At 40.7% G+C, this 16,399-nt stretch overlaps 1 protein-coding gene across 5 annotated transcripts in view; it reads right to left on the reverse strand.

Moving 5' to 3' along the window:
- The window catches only part of EHBP1 (EH domain binding protein 1), a 724,273-nt gene that overhangs the window by 199,557 nt on the left and 508,317 nt on the right, over positions 1-16,399 (reverse strand). For 3 of the 5 annotated variants that reach the window (XM_077485986.1, XM_077485987.1, XM_077485984.1), the window contains one exon: positions 2,113-2,260. In XM_077485986.1, the coding sequence (XP_077342112.1) occupies positions 2,113-2,260 (148 nt within the window). The remainder of the gene's footprint in view (positions 1-2,112; positions 2,261-16,399) is intronic. The other 2 variants (XM_077485988.1, XM_077485985.1) reach the window with 1 other exon arrangement.

A 16,399-nucleotide genomic window follows, 5' to 3' on the forward strand; every position in this document is an offset into this window, starting at 1 on the left:
GTTATTTTTTTGTGTTGGTTGTTTTTTGAACATAATTGTTTGAATCTGTATGTTGCTTTTAGCACAGGATTTACATGTAGCACAGGTGTTGCATATATATTAGTTTTTGCACACATTGGTACACTTTTCATTTTTGGTTGCGCATCTATTTTCATATATATATATATATATATATATATATATATATATATATATATATATATATATATATATATATATACACACACACACACATTTACAAACTGAATATTCAGTTTTTTTGGTAGATTGCAGCACCATCATTATATATATATATATATATATATATATATATATATATATATATATATCACTTAATTTTTTTTTATATTTTATTTTTCATCAGCACTGATTGGGGGTAGCGTGAATTATCCACATTATACAAGTGTGTGTGGCGGCAACCAGGTGAGGAATACAAACACAAGTGTGTCTTGCCTACAGTCAAGCATGGTGGTTGGAGTGTCATGATCTGGGGCCGCATGAGTTCTCCTGGCACTGGGGAGCTACAGTTCACTGAGGGAACTATAAATGCCAAGATGTACTGTGACATACTGAAGCAGAGCATGATCCCCTCCCTTCAGAAACTGGGCCGCAGGGCATTATTCCAACATGATAATGACCCCAAACACACCTCCAAGACGACCACTGCCTTGCTAAAGAAGCTGAGGATAAAAGTGATGGACTGGCCAAACATGTCTCCAGACCTAAACCCTACTGAGCATCTGTCGGGCATCCTCAAACGGAAAGTAGGGGAGTGCAAGGTCTCCAACATCCACCAGCTCTGTGAAGTCATCATAGAGGAGTGGAAGAGGGCTCCAGGAGTGGAAGAGGGCAACCTGGGAAGCTCCATGTCCAAGAGGGTTAAGGCAGTGCTGGAAAATAATGGTGACCACACAAAATAGACACTTTGGGCCCAATTTGGACATTTTCACTTAGGGGTGTACTCACATTTGTTGCCAGCGGTTTAGACATTAAATGGCTGTGTGTTGAGTTATTTTGAGGGGACAAAAAATTTGCACTGTTATACAAGCTATACACTCATTACTTATCATTGTAGCAAAGTGTAATTTCTTCAGTGTTGTCATATGAAAAGAAATAATAAAACATTTACAAAAATGTGAGGGTGTACTCACTTTTGTGAGATACTGTACATATACACATTGTAAAGGTATATCTCAGCTAAAACTTTGTTTTTTTTAGATTGGGTTATAGAGTGCGACAATCTTAGGACCACTGTCGGACTTCTAATACTATCCAGGTCTCTGTTAGGCCGGCCATACATGGTTCAAATATCTGGCCAGTTCAGCAAGAACGGGCCAATATTCGAACCGTTAATGGGCAGGCTAAATGTACCAAGTTGATCAATCAATCAACTTGGGTACAACCAGCCTGCCAGATTCTCTTGCGCATCGCTAGTGGTTACCTCTCACTGTCTTCTCCCTGCCTGCCCTGGACCTCCCACCGGGAGAGGCCAATTGCCAATTCCCCTGTCAACATTGCCTGTGGTGATGGGGAAGTCGTGCAAATTTGCACTGTGTATGGCCAGCATTTCCCTCACTTACTGTACTGCCAGGGTGACAAAGGAGTCCCCAGACAGGAAGTGAGGAAAAAACTACAAGACAGTAATAAGAAAAATACATACGTTCTACCCTTCATTGCTAAGATTTTCAGTTTCTGTCTGGTGAAAGTTGTCCTTGGTAGAGTAGGTAGAGACCTGGGTAGCAGTAAAAATATGGCGGATGTCCTAATCCTGCCTACTCAATCCAACAAAAGTTTTGGCTTGATTTGCACTTTAAGCACCACATATTCCCACTCAACGACTCTCTTTGACTGTAGCTAGCCAAGTCCTTGCTAGTTTTGATTAAGCTTGATCCAAAAATCAGGGAGTTATGAGAGTAGGTATGGAAAAAAGAACTACAGAAAAAGTAGATGAGAATCAAAATAACAGAGAATATTAGATAGAACATATATTATAAAAGCACATGGTAATAGGGATATAGCTAGAGTATACAATGGCTCATTGTTTTATTTTTACTCAAGATCACACAGGCAGATGAGAGTGTACCTAAAAAGCATGCCAGTCCTTTAACTCACCTCCAGACGTCTTTGCCTTTTCTTTCAACTTTTCTGCAGACACCTCATTGTAGCTGGGAAGTTCTGACATCTTCACTCCAGATCGAGCTTCTGCTATGAGTTGACGTGCTCGCTCTCTTAACTGCCGGCGCCGCTCTTCATCTTGCTGCTGGGAAATATTGAACAGTTTTGGCAGCTTAGTAATTGACAGAAATGCAATTTTCATTCCCAATCTGATGTGTGTGATAGCGAGTGTCTGGTACTATGGTACACAGGGTGCGCAATATATGCAGCAAAGTGTCACAAGAGAGTACTGTTTCAGCCTGCGCTGCTGTGAGAAGATCATGCTGCATGAAATGCAACATAAACATGTGAACATCATTAAAGTGCTTGTAAACCAAAGACATGAAATATGAATAAAGTCTAGCCCTCTATAGTGTGTACGTGTCTCAATTAAAAGCACTAAGGGGGTTATTTACGAAAGGCAATCCACTTTGCACTTTCAGTGCACTTGAAAGTGCACTTGGAAGTGCTGTCGCTCTAACTGTAAGGGGTAGATCTGAAATGAGTGGAAGCTCTGCTGATTTTATCATCCAATCATGTGCAAGCTAAAATGCTGTTTTTTTTATCTTCCTTGCATATCCCCCTCGGATCTACAGCGACTTTACTTCAAAGTGCACTTGCAGTGTAAAGTGGATTTTCCTTTAGTAAATAACTCGCTAAGTGTAATTTCTGTCCGCTGCTTTGCTCCTCTGCTATCAGCATGAATCACTTCTGAAAAGTTTTCCTGACACCAAAAGAAAAATGGTGACAGGGGACAGTGCTCCAGCAGATTGACAGCCTGTGCTCTGTTTCTGTTTACTGTGTGAAGGGGTGTGTGTCTCTTCCCTCCAATCAGTTCTCAGAGCTCTCCTCACTGAGCTCTGCAGAGTATAACTTCAGCCCCCCCCCCCTTTTTATCTGACTGCTCAGACAAGCTTTATAAGTGTTGGACTTTGAACAAATGTAGAGAAGAGAAGACTGCAGACACATGTAGGAGGATTTGTTTCATCTATGTGTATCACCTAAGGCTAGTCACTTCACTGGGTATATGTGAGGATTTACAACCACCTCCCCAAGATGCCCCTACAGAGAGATTTACCTGTTTACCTAGTGCTGCCCATGGCAAGCAGGTTCTTTCATTTTTTGATGTGTTATAACTTTAGCAAGAGTTTCTAATGCATTGCTACAGACAATGCAACCACTACAAAGCGCACATTACTAGATCAGTACCACAGTCATTTTATGGGTTTTCTACAGCTCACAGGGGGAAATCACCAATACTTCTTAATACACTTAAAGCGAATTTGTGAGAAAAGATATGGAAGCCGTCACTGTTGACGTGCTTTTAACCCTTTTTTAATTTTTCACAAATTGTGTTAAAACCTGCATTTTTGGCTAGAAAATACTTAACCGCTCCAAAAAATGATATATTTTTTGAAAGCAGAAGCCCTGTAGAATTAAAAAGATGGTAGCTTCAATTTTTGCTTGCACAATTGTCAAATATATATTTTCAGTGAAAAAATACACTAAAAAGTTTTAATGCAAACAAACACAATATAAAATCCCCCCAATTTTTTTATTTTTTTTTGTACAAAATAAAACATGAGGTTGTGTTGAGTAAATCGGTACAGCAGGTAAAATAAGTATTGAACACGTCACCATTTTGCGAGGTACATATATTTGTAAAGGTGTTATCGACATGAAAATTTTCCCCACATGCCAGTAACAACCCATGCACTCCCTACATACAAAGACACTAAAACAAATCAGTTCAGAAATGAAGTTATGTGCAATAAAATGGAATGACACAATGAAAAAGTATTGTACACGTGAAGAAAGTGAGCAAAAGTGCAAAAAGGCATGGAAAGCTGAGGCACCAGCTGAAATCTATCAGTAATTCGAAAGCAATCCTGCCCCTTTTCAGCTGCTTCAGTCTCAAATGGTGGCCTATAAAAAGTTGTCTTATTACCAAGGTGTCACACAAGAAACTTCTCCTGATGGGTAAAAGCAAAAAGCTCTCTCAAGATTTTGGCAACCTTATTGTTGCACAAACATACTGATGGCATTGCTTGAATGTTCCAGCGAGCACTGTTGGGGCCATAACCAGGAAGTGGAAAGAACATAATTTCACTATAAACTGGCCACGACCAGGTGCTCCTTGCAAGATTTCTGACAGAGGTATGAAAATAATTATCAGAAGAGTTGTTGAAGAGCCAAGGACCACTTGTGGAGAGCTTCAGAAAGACCTGGAATTAGAAGGTACAATTGTTTCAAAGAAAACAATAAGTAATGTACTCAACCGCCATAGACTATATGCACCCTCGCCACACAAGACTCCATTGCTGAAAAAGCATGTTGAAGCTTGTTTAATGTTTGCTGCACAACATTTAGACAAGCCTGGGAGACACTGGGAGAATATAGTCTGGTCAGATGAGACCAAAATTGATCTCTTTGGATCCCATAATACACGTTTGGCGATCAAATGGCACTGCACATCACACCAAAAACACTCCCATATCAGCAGTGAAATTTGGAGGTGGAAACATGGTGTGGGGCTGTTTTTCAGCATACGGTACTGGTAAACTTCATGTCATTGAAGGGGGGATGAATGGAAAAATGTATCAAGACATTCTTGATAGAAATCTGCTGCCATCTACCAGGATGATGAAGATAAAACAAGGGTGGACATTTCCGCAAGACAAAGATCCCAAACACAAAGTCAAGGAAACTCTCAATTGGTTTCAAAGAAAGAAAATAAAGCTGCTAGAATGACCCAGCCAATCCACTGACTTTAGTCCAATAAAAAATCTATGCAACGAACGAAAAGATCGGAGTTCATAGAAGATGCCCACGGAACTGAAGACTGTGTGGAAGAACGGGCCAGAATTACACCTGTCCAATACATGTGACTAGTTTCTCCATACAGAAGGTGTCTTGAAGAGGTCATTACCAACAAGGGATTCTGTACCAAGCATTAAATAGATTTCATTTAGCGTGTTCAATACCTTTATGTGTGAAAATGGAATGACACAGGGAAACATAATTTCAGAACTTATTTGCTTTGGTTTCTTTGTATGTATGGATTACATGGGTTCTTTACCGATATGTGGTGAAAATCTCGTGCCAATAGCACCTTTAGAGATCTATTTACCTCAAAAAATGGTAACGTGTTCAATACTTATTTTACCCGCTGTACCTAATATGTCAAGCATTGTGTGCCCATAATAAGGTGAAAAATGATGGTATCCACAATTATCAATAGTTGACATTTTAAATGACTTTACAACTTATCAGTTCAGAGTTGCCTATAAATGAGGGAATTTTCCTCACTCGCAGCGGTACCCAATATATGTTGCACAACCACTGTCTACATATACTTGTATGTGCACGGGGCAACGAGGGATCTATGTACATTGCAGGGATTTTAACAAACTTTGTTGCATATTTCTACCTTTTGTTCCTATCCCTGTTTGTTCCTCTGTGCCCCTGAGCTAAGCGAGTCTAATGGGAGTGATTTCATAATTATAAACCAGTTGCTGCAGTTGAAGGACTATGATGAGGAAAACTGCATCCCTTTAGTCCCGGTTCACATAGGTGTGATGAGGGAACACTGCAAATCCACTGCGAGTTACCGCATCACACCTGACTCACAAGGCAATTCACACTGCTTTATGCAAACTGCTGGAAGTGCCAATACAATGTTAACCACTTGCCGACTGCCCGCTGTCGACTGACCGCGGCAGAAAAGCACTCCTGCGCGAATTGGCGTAGCTGTATGGCAGGCGCATTAAGGAGTATAGGGGGCCCGCGCACCCGTCGAGTCCCTAAGGAGCCAATGCACGTGCCCGGCGGCCGCAATGTCTGCTGGCCACCCGCAATCACTCCTGACAGATAGAGTTCTGTCAAGGGTGAGGAGACAGATCTGTTGTTCCTAGTATATAGGAACAATGATCGGTCTCCTCCCCAAGTCAGTCCCATCCCCCACAGTTAAAACACACACTGAGGGAACACATTTAACCCCTTGATCGCCCCTAGTGTTAACCCCTTCACTGCCAGTGACATTTAGACAGCAATCAGTGCATTTTTATAGCACTGATCGTTGTATAAATGTCGAAGGTCCCAAAAATGTGTCAAAAGTTTTAGATCTGTCCTCAATGTCGCAGTCCCGATAAAAATCGCAGATTGCCATTACTAGTAAAAATAAATAGATAAATAAAAAGACTAAAAATGCCATAAATCTATCCCCTATTTTGTAGACATTATAACTTTTGCGCAAACCAATCAATATACGCTTATCTTGCGGTTTTTTTTTCAAAATTGTCGTTCCTCTTTTGTTTATAGTGCAAAAAGTAAAAACCACAGAGGTAATCAAATACCACCAAAAGAAAGCTCTATTTATGGGAAAAGAAGGACATACATTTTGTTTGGGTACCACGACCGCGCACTTGTCAGTTAAAGTGACGCACTGCCGTATTGCAAAAAAAAAATGGCTTGTTCAGGAAGGGGGTAAATCCTTTTGGGGCTGAAATGGTTAATGACATCCCCATTTCAGTTTGCATATCGCAGTGAGAACTGACAGTTCAAACAGGAATCAAATCGCATGGGTGTGAACACCCATGTGATCGGATTCTGGTGCGGACCAAAAAGGGCAATGTGGGAGTTTGGTCCAAACGCGATGCAAATTCAGCCATACTATCTGTATGGCTGAAATGAAATTGCACAGACATCCCATGTGATTTGCACTGAAGTGCAAATCACACGTTATCTCGCACAGCACACCAGTGTGAACCCAACATTTAGACGTGATTTCCTATTTGGAGCATCTTACCAAAAATTACATTATTGTTTCAGGGAATGCCAAAAATCTGACTTGTATCTTACTGTAGACTTCTAGGAAAATCAGTTTCTCCTGCCATATGCTTCAGCCGACCAAGCCTAGATTGTGTTCAATCTGCTATTTACCCTGCTTTGCAATTGATTTTGACAGCACTGAACCTGGGAGGGTACAGAGGACATTAGAAAACAAATGTTCCTCAATGTCTTCCCAATTGCCACATGGGGGTGGGGTGAGATCCTGTAAGTCCTGTAAAAGTGAGTGGGTCTGTAGCCATCCAGATCCTGCAGGAAAAAAAACTGAAACAAGCCAATGGCTGCTGCAGCTGTTGGCTTGATTTACAATTTCAAACCAGTTAAGAATGAAGGTGGTTCTAGAGTGTTCATCCTAACTCTGGATTTACCACCTAGTGGACTAAGTATATTGTCCCATAATGGTCTGTTTGTGTGTAAGTATCGTGACCCTTGATACTGCACTTATCTCTTCAATCATAAAAGGAAAAATATATATAAACACTTAAAATGATACATAATATTACATAGCTAATTTATGAAATCAGAATTTCATCTTGAAGCTGCAGTCACTGAGGAACCACAGCCAGACAGCTGTTCACATTTAGGTAATGTCCAAAGGACATCTAATGTCAACCTCAAAGGCGATCTATCACAAGGCAGGAGGAAGCTGTGAAGAAAATTATTAACAATTATCTGCCGCCTAGGCTACATTTTAGGTCTAGGGCAGTGAAGACAGCTTTAAAATGAGTAGCATGACTATAGCTTAGCACACACTATCAGTTTTTTTTATTCAATTCAGCAGGTTGAATGGAAAAAAAATCTTGACAGCTCCAGTCAGAGCCACTGTAATAACAATCTGATGTTAGTACAGGGATCTGCCCCCACTGAGTTGTATTCTGACAGGGGGGCGGGGAGAGTTGATTGGGAGCCAGTCAGCTGCTGGTTTTCCAGCTTCTGTCGGCTGCCATATATATGGGTGAATGTCGGCCGGTTTTTATTGAACCGGCCAATGTCACCCGGCATTTGGCCTATGTGTACAAGGCTTAACCAAGAACTACATTACTGTACAGCCAAAGAATGGCAGCTATTACCTGAAGCTTCTTGCACAGGTATTTTCCCTATTTAAAGTTGAACTCCAGACAGACCGCTTAATATACATTTGAAATAAGCATACACTACTGTGCAAAAATCTTGGGCAGGTGTGAAATGCTGTAAAGCAAGAATGCTTTCATCAACAGAAGTGTTAATAGTGTTAATAGCTTATTACTTTTCAAATCCAAATCAAATCAATATTTGGTGTGACCGCCCATTGCCTTCAAACCAGCATCAATTCTTCTAGGTACACTTACACTGAGTTTTTGAAGGAACTCATCAGGTAGGTTGTTTCAAACAACGTGGAGAACTAACGTCATGTCTTCTATGGATGAAGACTGCCTCAAATCCTTCTGCCTGTTCATGTAATCCCAGACAGACTTGATGTCGAGTTTAGGGCTCTGTGGGGGCCAAGCCATCACTTCCAGGACTCCTTGTTCTTCTTTACACTGAAAATCGTTATTATTGACATTGGCTGTATGTTTGGGGTTGCTGTCCTGCTGCAAAATAAATTTTGGCCCAATCACACACCAGGTGTACCCGAGTCCCACTGGATTCCACCAGTTCTATGCTGATGGCACTGCTGGGCATCTTCCAATGTTGAATTGAATTAAGCATGTGTCATCTTTTATCTGCTGCATTAAGTTTCCTTGGCCGACCACTGCATCTACGGGTCCTCAACATTGCCAGTTTCATTGTGCTTCTTCAAAAGAGCTTGAACAGTACATCTTGAAACCCCAGTCTGCTTTGAAATATTTGCCTGGGAGAGACCCTTCATGATGCAGTATAACTACCCTGTGTCTTGTTGCTATGCAGTTTTGCCATGGTGTATAACCTGTGACAACTTCCCTCAGTAGCAGAGTTTGGCTGTTCCTTACCCAGTTTAAAGCCTCCTACAAAGCGGTTTCTGGTTTAGCTAATCACTGTTTCAAAATATGAAACTGATGATCATTCATACCTCCTTGGTATAATTGGTTGATCATATACCTGACTCTAATCTACAAAATCCCAGACTTTGAGCAAGTGTACAAACTGTGCAAGTGTAAGAACTGATGCTGGTTTACAAATACTTGTACAAAGTGTCCAAGTGTAAGAACTGATGCTGGTTTGAATCCAAAAGGTAGTCAGACAAAATATTGACTTGATTTAAATTGTTCTTCTGTTCACTCACTTTGCATTTTTTAAATTGATAAAGAAACAATTAAAATATATATTTTTAAAAGCATTCTTACTTTACAGCATTTCTTCACATCTGCCAAAAGCTTTTGCACAGTATTGTATGTGAACTTTTTTAAAATCTCAAAAGAATTTGTATTTCTGTCCAGCCAGTTGTGAGATTTTCACTGCTGTACAAGACCGCAAAGCTAGGTGACCTGACTTTTTTGCGCTGCACTTACAATAGGTACATCGGCAGCCTGTGAATGGACAAAGGAGAAGCAGCCTACTAATAAGCTCATCTCTCTATCCACACTGATTTATATTCCTGTTGGCTTATTACTTGTCACCATGGATGAGCTCAGGTTCATTTCCCACTTTGTAGCCACTCATATATACACACCCCTTTTATATATTTATTTGAAGTGACTTTGTACTTGCTGTAGTATGAAGTGGCACCGGCATACTAATTCCAGTACCTAGAAGTGCCTACGCATATCATCCCTTTCTGCAGCACTCGAAGACCCCAAAACACAGCAAACAAGCACTTCCTACTCAAAAATAGCTACCTGGTCATGCCCTTCTCATAACTTCTAACCGATCCACCAAGATCAGCAGCTTAAACAACCAATTATGAAGTACAAGAAGGCACAGGTGTCAGTTGATGAAGCAGTGAAACAAAATTCACTGCTTCATTCTCCGGCATTCACAGAGGAGATCGTTCTCCTCTGTGTGCCAGTTTATGAAGCGGTGTAGATTGGTTCTCCTTCGGAGGAGTGAAGTGATCTCTAAACACTTCAAACAGTGGAGAACGGCCCCTGATACTGGAATCTCATGAGACTGTATGAGATTACAGTACAAAAAATTCACTGAAACACAGAGATGTCAGTTTATTAAGCAGTGATAAATTATCACTGCTCAGTACACGGACAGACAGCGTGGTTAATGCTAATAAAATAAAGAGTCCCCCTACATAATAAACAAATATATATATATATACACACACACACACACACACACACATATATATATAGGTATACACATAAATATGACAGGGGGACATGGTTATTGTCTTGGGGGGGTCTGATCGAGGTATAAGGAAGTTAATAATCTTCCTATTTCCTCCTTGGATCCCTGTGAATTCTCTCTTCACTCCCTGATTCTCCACCTCTGAGCTGGTGAATCGGGGAGGGCGAATTCTGACACAGACCACCAGTGGGGTTCTGAGATCGCAGCTTCATAAACTGGCTGTTTCTGTGTCAGTCAATGAGGATTCTCAGAGTGCGGAGATCGGCGGAAGAACGTGTACAAACTTGTTCTCCCCCGAATATCTGTTTCATAAACTGTTTATGGACTGTGATCAGTGGCGATCCTGTGGCTCACCGCTGTTCACTGCTTCATAAACGGACACCACAGTGTGAACTTTACAGCAGAAGTCGGTATTTTGAGTATAAGACAACCCTGGATTTGAAAGTTCCAGGAGCTAAGTACCTGTAGTAGCATTTTAGTGGCACTTTAGACAGCCCAGATGTAGTGTTTTCAGTGACATGAACCTGTGTGTTTGAATATTTAGATTGTAATCTATTCTTAACAAGCAATAATAAGCCTTAAAAAAGACCTCACTGACCTCTAGTTGCAGACACTGTGGAGCGATTCATCCTCACACTTCATAGCAAACGCACTAAAGTCATTCAAGTCTCAGCAGCTCAGCTTGTCCTGATCTCTCCTCTGAGACCATTTTCTCTGTGTTTACTGTACATTAGAGATTAGAAGGCTGAATACCTGTTGAATCATTGTTGGGAGGGGGAGCAAGTGAGCTAAGTTGCTGAAAGACTAAAAAATTATGTAGATCGCACAAAGAAATTTTGATTCTCCAAACCTGGAATGGCTGTGCATAATCTACATCTTTCTGGAACTTTAAGCAACTGAAAGGAAAGCCTGCAGATCTATGGCCAGAGTGACTTGAAAAACGTAATTGCTTCTCCTGTGAAACAAAATGAATTGCTCCATGGTGTCTTTAGCTACAAAGCTCAACCAGGATTTTTTAAAGCTTTATGACTGTTTTATAAGAATATACCCAAATACCCAAATACATAAAAGTCCATAGCCTGGACAAAGGTTCACTTTAAAACTCTGAGAACTTAATATTGAATTGTTATTTATAGATGTGCCATTTGTAACATGGACGCTAAAGATACCAAATCTTTAAAACCAGTGGCTGGTCCTTGCATTTGCATTACTTACATGGACATGGCTGTAAAGTCACTAAACTCACCAGGATGCGGAAGTCAAGAGCTGCTAATTTTGCATATTACCATCATTCCTAAAGCAATAAAAATGTAAGTACTAATATGTGAACATACAAAAAAAAATTAAGAAATTCAAAATGAATTCTTCTTTACTATGCTCAGCCGCTTCTCCAAGCAGTGAACAGATACCTATCTAAAGCTGCCATCTTCCCCCAGCAATTTCAAGGCAGAGAAAGCAAAAAACATTCCTCTCCTGCCGCAGTGCCTGTCATTTAAGCTAAAAACCATTAATAAACAAGCAGTAGATACTAATTAGGAACATTTCTGACATTTCCATGCAAATTGTTTGTTTGTAGCCATTTACCAGCCATTGTTCTCACTACAATAGAAAAAAATGCAAATGAATGAATCAAAATGCAACCCTAATGGGACTTTCTGTTTATAAGCATTAGCCCAGAGGTGTGCAGTAATTCAATCCTCAAGCAGCAAGATTTAGCCTCATTAACAGCCAGCATGGGAAGGTTACAACTCATAAAACCCTACAGTAAACAAAGTGTATGGGCACAACACAATATCTTGAGCCTGATTGACAGGACTAGGGTTTCCTATCAGATTGCCTCCATTTACCTCTATACTAACGCAGACAGTTTCACACGGGCCCCTGTGAGCTCTCTTATATTTGCATTATTTGCTTTCACATACATTTATTTTTCCCCGAAGACAAAGAATTAAAGAGAATTATATTTGTTTCAGGATACATTATGAATAAAGGTTACAAAGCCGCCTTTTTTTTTATTTTATATCAAGTATATGGATTCATATGCATTCTCTGTTCAATGTACTATATCCAGGAAATAAACTAAGTGTATGTATAGACTAGGAGGATAGGTTCTCCTATGCTCACTTTTTTTGGTCTTTAACCAGTTAAGGACCAGGCCTTTTTCTAAACATTTGTTGTTTACAAGTTTAAATTAGTATACCTAGAACCCCCAAACATTTTAATACATTTTATATATATATATATATATATATATATATATATATATATATATATATATATATATATGTATGTATGTATATGTGTGTATCGATGATGTTACGCCGAATAAATAGATACCTAACATGTCACGCTTCAAAATTGCGCCTGCTTGTGGAATGGCGACAAACTGCAGTACTTAGAAATCGACGCTTCAAAAACGTTTACAGGTTACCTGTTTAGAGTTACAGAGGAGGTCTAGTGCTCAAATTTTTGCTCTCACTCTAGTGATCATTGTGATAATTCACATGTGTGATCTGAACACCGTTTAGATATGTAGGCACGACTTATGCATGCGTTTGCTTCTGCGTGCAAGCTCGGAGGCATGGGGTGCTTTAAAAATATGTACTGTATTTATTGGTGTACAACACTCACTTTTTCACCATGAAAATTGGGTGCAAATAGCGTGTGCGTGTTAAACGCCAATATTTCAATTTTAGCTGCCTCGGCGGGGACAGGGAGGAGGACGGGAGCAGCGCCGTCAGATAACATACAGTGAGAATCTCCCGTTTACTTGTCGGCCTCTGTAATAAGAAGTCCCGTCTCCTGGGCCGCCATTGGACCACTGTTCTGTCCATCATAAGAGATTCTCACTGTATGTAATCTGTCGGAGCTCGTCCCGCCCCTCCCTGTCCCCTCTAGGCTGCAGATGGGCATTGATCAGGCTGCACTGATGGCAATAATGAGGCTATATTGATGTGGACTGATGAGGCTGCAGATGGGCATTGATCAGGCTGCATTGATAAGGCTGCAGAGGGGCACTGACCCTTATTTTGCTTCAAAGTTCCTTATTTAAAATTTAAGTTTTTTTCCTGAAACTTACCTCTTAAACTGAATGTGCGTTTTATACGCCGATAAATACGGTATTTGCTTTTTTCTTATTTTACTTTTAAACATCCCTTGTAGTAGAAATAAGCATGACAAGTACTCTTTACTGCGAGATTTGGGTACAATTTCTCCCTTTAAGGCCGTTAGGCAGAAGCGATGTCAGACTTCGCTCGGGTCCTCCAAGGGCATAGAGTCAAGTGGGGGCCATCTTGATGGCTCTGGTAAGTGGGGGAAAACTACCAAAAAGCAGCGGGGGTGGAGGGTGGTGTTGCGGCACTGTAAGACAGAGGGTCAGGGGCCATGGAGTCTCATAGGACAGTCAGAGGAGAATGAAAACTCCTCCAAGCTTTAACCAGTGTTCGGCCAGACACTGATAGAGAAAAGGTATTTAGAAGTTTATATTTACTAAACTAATTGCATTTCCATGCTCTGTGTACTGTGGGAGACCAGATATAGTGAATACAGGGTCCTGGGTTTAGTGACACCAAGTACAAAAGAACAACATACATGACAGACCAAAGAGACAGAGGCAGGTCCATGTAAGGTATACAGATATATACCCACACCCGTAGGTAGTTTATATCTAAACAATTAACCAGCCACCATTAACAGCTTATTTAGAACACATATTGAAGAAAGAAAGAACAGCAACCCTTGTTTTGGAAGATAACAGAAGACATACTGGATAAAAAAGTATGCATTAAGCAGGTGGGTGACAGGAAGGTTATCGGAAATAACATGAAAAAAGTCAGATTTTCACATGAGCGTATCCTTTTGGTGGAAGCTTCGCAAGGCCCTATGCCATATCCTCTTAGATAAAAGGAAAGAAGAACACACGAAAAAAAGCAATCCAATAGAAAAAGAGCCACCAGATGAAGAAAGGAAAAGAGAAAGAAGGAGATAGAGGTGCAACAAAAAAAAAGGGGAGGGGCAGTGGGAAGGGAAAGATGAGATAAAGAATGAAGAAAGACAGTAAACCCTCAGGACTGGATCCCAGATGTAGTTTTACAATTAAACCTTCATGGAGGAAACGATTCCAAACAGTCCACATAAGGCTATGAGATTCCGATTTATAGACGGGATTCAGGCTGACGCCAGGATTTGGAGATAACAGACCAAGCCACCATCAAAAGTGTCTAATCAAATTTGTTTATAGGATCCCAGCATTATAGAATACTTTAAATTTAATGTCTGTGGAAGATTAGACTATTTTAGAATACAATTGTGGAAAAGTACCACATATGGCAAAAGAGCAAAAATATAAATTTGTCCCGTTCAGCATTATCACCTAGAGTGAAAGTAAAAGAAAAAAAAGAGGGAAGATCTTTTAATCTGTTAATCTTTTAATATATTAACACTAGTTCTGGTGACCTGGGTGATTTTCTCTCACTTCCCGTTTTGGCTATAAAAAGTGAAGTAGAATCTCCCCAATGGGAGACAGATGGCATTAAAAAAGATCTGACAGGAGTTATAACCCTTTCCTATTCTATCAAGAATAAAAATAAAAAGATTTTTGCCTTTAGTTCTACTTTATATTCCTTTTAAGGAGACTGGGCACTGGCAAAACAGAGCTAAAGTGGAGCCTAGGATGACCTCTAAAAAATGCTAACAAGCCTACAAAAACAACAGGTTAACAGAGATGGCTTATCAGAGCCTAAGGAGCCACCTGAAGAACCTTATGACTGGTTCAAGCCTCAGCTGAGACATGAATGTCCACCTGGTAGAATCAGAAGACCAGTCCTTCAAATCTGAAAAAACAAATTCTTGATGCAATAAAACCCAAGAAGAATTAACTGATCTGGTGGAATGCATTAAAGGAGGAACCTTGTCCTGGAAGTCATAAGCTTGAATCATGAGCAGTCAAATCCACCCAGTAAAAGTGGAACAAGAAGCACACTGTGCATTGTGAGGACCTTCAGGAACGATAAACAGAGTTAAACTGTGCAAAGGGAGTAATATCAGAGAAATAAACTCTCCTTAGGATGCTGAGGAGCATGCCAGACAGATGGTAGAACAATAGTTAAGGTGAAAGGAAGGAACCTTGGTAGGAAGAGAGGCCCTGGGCTTCAAAACGACCACTGTCTCGTGTAACAAGAGGATACATGTGGGCGACACCTTGTACAAAGACCTTCTCTAAGGAGTGAGGGGCAAGGCGTCTTTGAAAACAAACCACTAAAGGGGAGATTTGACTATTGCTAGTACTCAAAGCCAAATAGGGTTCTGACCAGACTAGAGAAAAGACAGGATTCGTTCCACAAAGAAATTCCCTGCATGGCTTTTTCTTGTCCTGTACCAACAGAAGTACACTTTCCAAGTGCACTGGTGGACTTTGTGAGAAGTCTATCCCCCAGCTTCAAAGAGTTTAAGAATGATCAAATCTGACAGGCCCCTTTCGCTCAACAGCCAGGTTGTTAAAGCCATGCCCTCTCTTGGAGTAGGCAAGGAAAGCGCTTCAAAGGAAGAAAAGCGTAGATCACATTGTCAGGCTGAACGGATCCCACAAAGTCTCCAGAGCATCCACAGCAAAAGCTTTTGTTGTTGAACCTGGTACCCAGGAGGTCTATGTCAGACACACTCCATCTGGAATAGAGGTCTTAAAACACCTCAGATTGAAGAGAGCATTCTCTGGAGTCCAGACATTAATGATTGAGGAAGTCCACCCATCACTTCCCCATGTCTGAAATGTGAAGTTTTACCTAATTAATCATCCTAAATTCCAGAATGTTGATCAGCAGATGAGTTTTTTTGATGACCAAATCTCTTATACCAAGAGGGTACCTAGAACTCCTCCCCAGTCCAACCTGGCATCCATCAGAAGCACTTTCCAAACCATTGGGAGGAAGGATGTTCCTGATTCCAGTGATGAACTTGTGACCCACCATGGCCGGGCAAGCCTTATCCTGCTGGTTGGGACTATCCAGAGACTGCACCCCTTTGCCTCATGCTATCTAAATTTTGAGTTGCAAAGGTCTAAAATGGAATTGGGCTTATGAATCTGCCTGCAAGGGGGACATTAGTAGGCCCAAGATCCTCATGCAAAAACCAAGGGTTGGCTGAG

The sequence above is a fragment of the Lithobates pipiens genome, unplaced genomic scaffold, assembly GCF_037356315.1.
Source record: "Lithobates pipiens isolate NorthernLeopardFrog02 unplaced genomic scaffold, aLitPip1_a1.2 Scaffold_18, whole genome shotgun sequence".
NCBI classification, from domain to species: Eukaryota; Metazoa; Chordata; class Amphibia; order Anura; family Ranidae; genus Lithobates; species Lithobates pipiens.